This window comes from Hylobates moloch, unplaced genomic scaffold, assembly GCF_009828535.3.
Source record: "Hylobates moloch isolate HMO894 unplaced genomic scaffold, HMol_V3 SCAFFOLD_2, whole genome shotgun sequence".
NCBI lineage: Eukaryota > Metazoa > Chordata > Mammalia > Primates > Hylobatidae > Hylobates > Hylobates moloch.
Window position 1 is genome coordinate 55,929,237 of NW_026652277.1, and position 8,224 is coordinate 55,937,460.

General features: G+C 43.4%; 1 protein-coding gene across 2 annotated transcripts; it reads right to left on the bottom strand.

Moving 5' to 3' along the window:
- Window positions 1-915, bottom strand: LOC116466707 (small ubiquitin-related modifier 2-like). Of its 2 annotated transcripts, XM_032753883.2 has the most exons (3): window positions 741-915; window positions 348-402; window positions 1-284 (listed from the first exon to the last, which is right to left on the bottom strand). In XM_032753883.2, exons 1-3 carry the CDS (start codon window positions 845-847, stop codon window positions 222-224), a joined length of 225 nt encoding a protein of 74 aa, XP_032609774.1. In that variant the 5' UTR covers window positions 848-915; the 3' UTR covers window positions 1-221. The 2 variants fall into 2 exon arrangements, with proteins under 2 accessions (XP_032609774.1, XP_032005511.1); XM_032149620.3 differs by having other exon boundaries at window positions 1-402.
- Window positions 916-8,224: the final 7,309 nt, after the last annotated feature.

Sequence of the window (8,224 nt, forward strand, 5' to 3'; positions counted from 1 at the left end):
CATACCATTGGCTGGTTAGTTAAAAAAATGCAATATGCTTGTGCACATATACCAGTTACTTTATGTACAATAAAGGAATGGGGAAGGGGGAAATTAAATAATAGAGAAAACTATACTGTAGTAGTCAGGATGTGGTGGAATCAAATTGCAGTTCTCTAACTGAGAATGTCATGTTGGTCTGAAAAGAAAAGAGTTCTGGAGTAACGAAGCAGGTTCCCTTCTCAGTAGACACCTCCCATCTGCTGTTGGAACACATCAATTGTATCTTCATCCTCTATTTCAAACTGTGCAGGTAAGTCTGTTTCATTGATTTGTTGCCTGTCAAATCGGAATCTGATCTGCCTCACTGACAATCCCTGTTGTTCACAATACGCTTTCATTAGTTTACTAAGTGACGTATGCCTCTTAGTTTTTTTTTTTGTTGTGTTGTTTTTTTTTTTTTTTGAGACAGAGTTTCACTCTTGTCACCCCGGCTGGAGTGCAATGGCGTGATCTCAGCCCACTGCAACCTCCACCTCCTGGGTTCAAGCAATTCTCCTACCTCAGCCTCCTGAGTAGCTAGGACTACAGGCGTGTGCCACTACATTCGGCTTTTTTTTTTTTTTTTGTATTTTTAGTAGAGACGGGATTTCACCATTTTGGCCAGTCTTGTCTCGAACCCCTGACCTCAGGTGATCTGCCTGCCTCGGCCTCCCAAAGTGCTAGGATTACAGGCGTGAGCCACCGCGCCCAGCCTATGCCTTTTCATCTTAAACTGCACCACAGAACCATCCTGCCCCACCACCTTCAAATTAATATGATCGTTGTTCTCAGTCTTGACTCCTTCCTTGGGCTTTTCGCCGGCCATGGCGAGCTCCGGAGTCTCCTCAGCTGCCACTTCACAAAAGAGGTACCAGGTCCTCACCAAACGAGCACACAAGCAGCACCAGGAACTGCAGAAGGAGGCTGCAGTGCTGGACGAGGGAGAGGGTGCGTGGCATTATGTGCTCCCTCCCCCCACCCTGTGTGCACCTGCACAAAAACTTTTTTTTTTTTTTTGAGACGGAGCCTCCTTCTGTTGCCCATGCTGGAGTGCAGTGGTGCGATCTTGGCTCACTGCAACCTCTGCCTCCCGGGTTCAAGCGATTTTCCTGCCTCAGCCTCCTGAGTAGCTAGGACTACAGGCGGGCGCCACCACGCCAAGCTAATTTTTTTGTATTTTTAGTAGAGACGGGGTTTCAGCATGTTGGCCAGGATGGTCTCGATCTCCTGACCTCGTGATCCGCCCGCCTCGGCCTCCCAAAGTGCTGGGATTACAGGCGTGAGCCACTGGGCCCGGCCAATAATTTTAATAACATCTTCTATTTGCTTAGCATTTCCCCTTTAAACAAATTATTGTAAAGAATACATAACAGGCGGCCGGGCGCGGTGGCTCACGCTTGTAATCCCAGCACTTTGGGAGGCCGAGGCGGGCGGACCACGAGGTCAGGAGATCGAGACCACGGTGAAACCCCAACTCTACTAAAAATACAAAAAATTAGCCGGGCGTGGTGGCGGGCGCCTGTAGTCCCAGCTACTCCGAGAGGCTGAGGCAGGAGAATGGCGTGAACCCGGGAGGCGGAGCTTGCAGTGAGCCCAGATTGCGCCACTGCACTCCAGCCTGGGCGACAGAGCGAGACTCCGTCTCAAAAAAAAAAAAAAAAAAGAATACATAACAGGCTAGGCATGATGGCTCATGCCTGTAATCCCAGTACTTTGGGAGGCCGAGGAGGAAGGATTACTTGAGCCCATGAGTTGAAGACCAGCAACAGAGTGAGGTCTTGTTTCTACAAAAAATAATTTAAAAATTAGCTGGGTATGATGGCATATGCCTGTAGTCCCACCTACTCGGGGCTGAGGTGGGAGGATCACCTGAGCCCTGGAGGTTGAGGCTGCAGTAAGCCATGATCACATCACTGCATCCAGCATGGGTGACAGACCGAGAAGCTGTCTAAAACAAAACAAAACAAAACAAAAAACAGCCTACGTAACCTAAAGTGAACCATCTGAACCACATGTAAGTGTACAGTCCAGGGACATTAAGTACATACACAACCATCACCAGCATTCATCCACAGAACTCTTTTCCTCGTGTAAAACTGAAACTTTGTACTCACTGAACAATTGTCCAATCCTCCCACTCCCCAGCCACTGCCGACCACCATTCTACTTTCCGTTTCTATGAATTTGACTATTCTAGGTAACTTGTATAAGTGGAATTACACCGTATTTTTCCTTTTGTGACTGGCTTATTTCACTTAGCATAACATCCCCAAAGTTCACCTATGCCATATTCTATAACAGGATTTCATTCCTTTTTAAGGCCGAATAATAGGCCATTGAATGTTTATACCACAGTTTGTGTATTTATTCATCCTTCCATGGACACTTGGGTTGCTTCCACCCTTTGTCTATCATCAATGATGCTGCTATGAACATGGGTATGCAGATATCTCTGAGTCCCTGCTTGCTCTGTATTTCTTTTTAAGAAATTAAGATATAAGAATTGAAAGATCTTTATCATACTTCTTATAACATCATCCCACATTCTCCTTTTGGTTTGTACTACAATTTTAATAACATCTATTTGCTTAGCATTTCCTCTTTTTAAAAAAACGTTGTGAAGAATACATAACAGACCGGGCATGATGGCTTATGCCTGTAATCCCAGCACTTTGGGAGGCTGAGGAGGGAGGATCATTTGAGCCCACGAGTTCAAGATTAGCTAAGGCAAGAGAGTGAGACTTTGTTTCTACAAAAAATAATTTAAAACTTAGTTGGGCATAATGGTGTATGCCTGTAGTCCCACCTACTCAGGGGGCTGAGGTGGGAGGATCATTTGAGACCTGGAGGTAGAGGCTGCAGTGAGCCATGATTACACCAGGCGGGCTGTAATCCATTGATGAATCTGAATAGAAGTAATCACATGAACAAGTCCAAGATTAAAACTACAAAGCTCCAGCTGCAATGAGTGAGGCCAGAACTTTCTGCAGCTTTGACACTGGGGTATCACTGGACTTTTCTTAAACACTAGACTGACAATGCAGAAAATTACTCTTTTTTAAAGGACTTTAGAGGTACCACCGTAAGTCAACAACACTTCAGCCCCAAATTTTCCTCATAAAATTTTCTTTTTTTCCCAGTAATCCATAGGGGTCCTAAAGGTGACTCAGTCTTGTTTGCTTTTGTGATAAAAGTGTTCAGCTGGGACGTCCTAATGCACTTAAAGATTTCTGTAGTATGCCAGGTCAGGTAGGTCAGCACTGATGCAGTGGAACTTACCAGGGCAGCACTTATCAGGGAATGAAGGTATGGCGTGGGGTCAGGATGTCACGCCTGATGGCAGAGAGAAAGATTAGACATACACCAGCAAAGAGGAGAGAGAGGTTTTGAATTTTATGCTACAAAAAAAGGATGCAAGCCAGGTCCTAGCTCCATCAACTTGAATCTGTTTCTAAAAACAACTGTTTTCCACAGATGAACACAACAGGCAGGTCATGGAAAATACCAGAACAGGGCAATGTTTCTATTCTATTGGGATCATGAGAGACAGATGAAAGTGCCAGGAATCAAGTTAATAAAATAAGTAAGCTTAAACAGCCACAAACATCACAAAATACCATTTTAATTATTGTAGATGTGATAAAAAGCAGCCAAATCCATAGAACAGTCCAGCACTCCAGGCAAAGCCTTGAATTTCACCACTGCTGGTGCAGGAAGTCCATATGGATCTGGGCTCTCTTCCAGATGACTGGTTCTTCTGACAGTCTAAGTCCAAAGAACTCTTGGAATGCCACAGCTTCCTGGTACACCTTCCCAGGTGCCCCACCCTCAACTGGTATTAAGGGTGGGTCAAGAAATCAAACACAAGCTATAAATGGCAGAGAGATAGGAGATAAAAAAACCCATGGATCCCAGCCAGGCCACATGGCATGAATGAGTACTTCATAGGCAAAGCTGCAGCCAAGTTGAGGTGGTTCCAGAGTTCGAGGCCTGAGGCAGAAGCTAACTGCACTCAAGTTCATCAGAAGTCCTGGTACTACTGTGTACACAAAAAACCCATCCCACCTGTTTGTAGATGGTATTGGCAGCTGTGGAAACCCTGGTAAGAACTGTAAAATCCTTAGAACCCCTTTGAGGTGGGAATCCTTCCCTCCAAGTCAAGGTTGGAGGCACATCTGAATTATCTGGAAGCCTTTATTTTTTTAATATATATATTTTTGAGACGTGGTCTCACTGTGTTGCCCAGGCTGGTCTCAAACTCCTGGGCTCAAGTGATCTGCCCACCTTGGCCTACCAAAGTGCTAGGATTACAGGCAAAAGCCACCGGGCTCGACCACCTGGAAGACTTTAAAACCAAGGCGCAACCAGAGGCTGTGGAAGAGGGAAATGGGGAGTTTTTGGTGTGTATAGAGTTTCAGTTTTGCAGGATAAAAAAGTTATCAAGCTCCATTGCACAATAACTTTGATATACTTAACATTATTGAACTATACACTTAACATTATTGACCTATACACTTAAAACTGGTTAAGATGACAAATTTAATGTATGTGTGTATGCATGTATGCGTGTGTGTGTGTTTGCCACAATAAAACCAAACAACAGTAACAAAAGCATAAAGACCCCGAGGCCCGGGACCAACCTCAAACCAACTGAATTAGAATTTCTGGGGATGAATGGCAGGCATCATCATCATCACGACTATTTTAATTGTAGCACACACATCATTATTTTTAAAAGCTTTCAAGATCATTGTCATGTGCAGCTGAGATTGAGAATCACAACTATTAATCAATGAAAGATTCTGGCTGCATAAACTCAAGAAGAATGATCAATTAACAATTGCCTGCATTAATTTCATATGGCTACACAGATGTTCTCCAAAGAAGTTAGGTTCAGTAAGCCCTTTAGATGAGAAAGTGGCTTTTCTAGGCAAACTCTTTGACTTCACAAATATCAGATGTTTTATTCACCGAAAGTCAGAACTTTCTGAGGAGTCAGCTAGCACATAAGGAAAGGGACACTTTTTGAAATTACATGAATGCTGACAGCCAGGAGGATCCCATGTGGTAACTGACTATGGGCCTACAGAGAAAGTATTCTTTCAATGAAGCCAGACTTACAGCCAGCAAGTAGTTCACCCACTTTGAAAATCTGGTTTATTATTTTCAACTGCCAGGAAATGAGAGCCAAACATACTTGGTATGTATAGGCCAGATAAGAAATTGTTTGAACAGTCAGACAAGGTATCTCAGAACCGCAGCTTGGGGTGAGGCAGGTGTCATGACTCAAGTTCCTACAGAGACCAAGAGGGTAAATGGGGAAAGTGAACCAGTTGGAACTGTGGCCACTGAAGGCCTTGTGTCCTGTTTAAAGGACCACTCTAACCCAACTGTTACACTGCAGAAAGTGGGACCACTGTTACTGAGTTCCCAACTTTTCAGAAAAATCCTGGACATCTGGATGTTTATGTAAAGTTTTCCAATTTTTAAATATTAGAAATCAATCCAATTAAAAACCAAAGCTATGCACAGCAGTGTGCACCTATAATCCCAGCTACCCAGGAGGCTGAGGGAGGAGGATCACTTTAGACCAGGAGTTCAGCCTGAGCAACATAGTGAGGCCCTATCTCTAAATCAACAAGAACAACAACAATCTATGGGCCAAACAAAGCACAGCTTCACGAGAGATTGGGCTTCTTTGCTGCTGGTTATTACCTCTGGTGTATAGCAACAAGGAGACCTGGATTCTAGTCTTGACTTAGCAAGTTGTGTAGCTTCACAACCAACTTCTCTGGAATCCATCTTGAAAAATAAAAGGCTTATGAGAGTATCTTGAATGTCAGGCCTATGATTACTTATTCTCTATTAGGGAGAAATGCAGGTTGAGTGAGATTTCAAACACACAACCGAGAAATCCTAAGATCTTCATATCTAGGTTTGAACATGCCAGACCCAATGACTCCTTCCCTACCCAGTTGGTTTTAAGCTGACAAAACATAACTTTTCTTGGAATAGATTTAGCCAGTTTAAAAATTTTGATTTGGAGCTATCTATGCATGATTTTCAATAAATGTTTTCTAGATTTCCAGAGACTTTTATGGTGATTTAAATTACCAAACCGCGAAGTCCCCTTATAGGATCAGATACTCTCTAGAAGCAAGAAGTGATTAGAGTGTAGTAGACAATGCACTAGGCTAGGAACCTAGAGACATGGCTGTCAGTAACCAACTCTGTGAATCTCTCTCTCTCCCTCTCTCCCTCTCTCTCTCTCTCTCCCTCTCCCTCAAATAGGGTCTTGCTTTGTTGCCCAGGCTGGAGCGCAGCGTTGCAATCACAGCCTACTGCAGCCTCGAACTCCTTGGCTCAAGCAATCCTCCTTCCTCAGCCTCTCAAGTAGCTTGAACCACAGGATTGCAATTATTGAACCTACAGTAGGTATGCTTCTTTAGAAGGAAGGAAAATATACGTGGATTCTTAGGCAACTGGATAATGAAAAGTGATCCTGATTTTAGGGCTTCATCATGGACTGCTATGGTAGGCAGAATTCTGAAGATGGCCCAAGATTCCTGTCCCCTAGTCATTCAAACATTGATTGTGAAGGGAAATTGCAGATGCAGTTAAAGTCCCAAGTCAATGAATCTTAAGATACAGGAGATTATTCGGGTAGGTTTGGCCCAGGCAGGTGAGTCTTTTAAAAAGCAGTTTTTATTCTCTGCCTGGCAGTAGAAGAGGAAGGCAGAGAGATTCAAAGCACGAGGGGGATTCAATGCGTCTTGCAGGCTTGAAGATGGGTGTCTGGGGTTCCATGTGAGGAGAAATGCAGGTTGCCTCTGGGAGCAGAGAGAGCAGTTCTGGGTGAAAGCCAATAAGGAAATGGGGACTTCATCCTACAACCACAAGAAACTGAATTCAAACAACAAGAAGGAACTGAATTCAAACAACAACAAGAAGGAGCTTCGAAGTAGAATCCCCTAGAGCCTCCAGATAAGAGCCCAGCTCAGTCTACACCTTGATTTCAGCTTTGTGAGGTCTTAGGTAGAGAACCCAATGGTGCCATGCACTACCGTGACCTAGAGTATTGTGAGCTAATAAATCAATGCTGCTTCAAGACACTTCATTTGTGATAATTTGTTATGCAGCAATAGAAAACTAACACAACTGCCAGCACCACATGTTGGGAAGGTTATGGAACAAAATGGTACCACACTTTGGAAAATGGTATGGAAAATCAAACACACATCCACCCTATGAGGTAGCATTTTACTCTTAGGTATTTACCCAAGAAAAATGAAAACATATGTCTACAAAAATACTTGTACACTAATATCTATAGCTGCTTTATTCATAATAGCCCCAAACTAGACACAGTCCAAATGTCCATCAGTAGGAGAATGGATAAACAATGAACTATTAATACAAGCAACAACACAGATAAATTTCAGAAACCTTACATTGAGTGACAAATACCAACAAAAAAGAGTATATATTGTGTTATTTCATTTAACAAATTTCTGGGATAGAAAAAAATAATCTGTGGTGAAGTAAATCAGAACAGTAGGTGCCTGGAGATGCAGAGTGGACTGGAAAGGGGCACAAAGAAACTTTATCTGGTGATGAAAATGGATTATAGTTTGATAGGGATGTAGATTACACAAGTGAATACATTTGTCAGGATTCATGGAACTGGAATACTTAAGGTTCACATATTTTATATAAATTATCTCTCAATAAAAATATCTTTAAAACCAAATTAAGCCAGATACAGTGGCTCACACCTGTAATCCCAGCACTTTGGGAAGCTGAGGCAGGAGGATCACTTGAGGCCAGGAGTTTAAGACAAGCTTGGGTAATAGTGAGACCCTGTCTTTACAAAAAACAAAAAAATTAAGCAGGCATGGTGGTACATGCTGTTAGTCCCAGTTATTCAGGAAGCTGGGGTGGGAGGATTACTTGAGACCAGGAGTTCAGGGCTGCAGTGAGCTATGGTCGTGCTCCTGCACTTCAGCCTGGGTGACAGAGTGGGACTCTGTCTCAAAAAACAAAACAACCACCCACAAATGAAAAAAAATGATTCGTCAGGCCAGGCACAGTGGCTCACGCCTATAATCCCAGCACTTTGGGAGGCCAAGGCAGATGGATTACCTGAGGTCAGGAGTTCGAGACCAGCCTGACCAACATGGTGAAATGCTGTCTCTACTAAAAA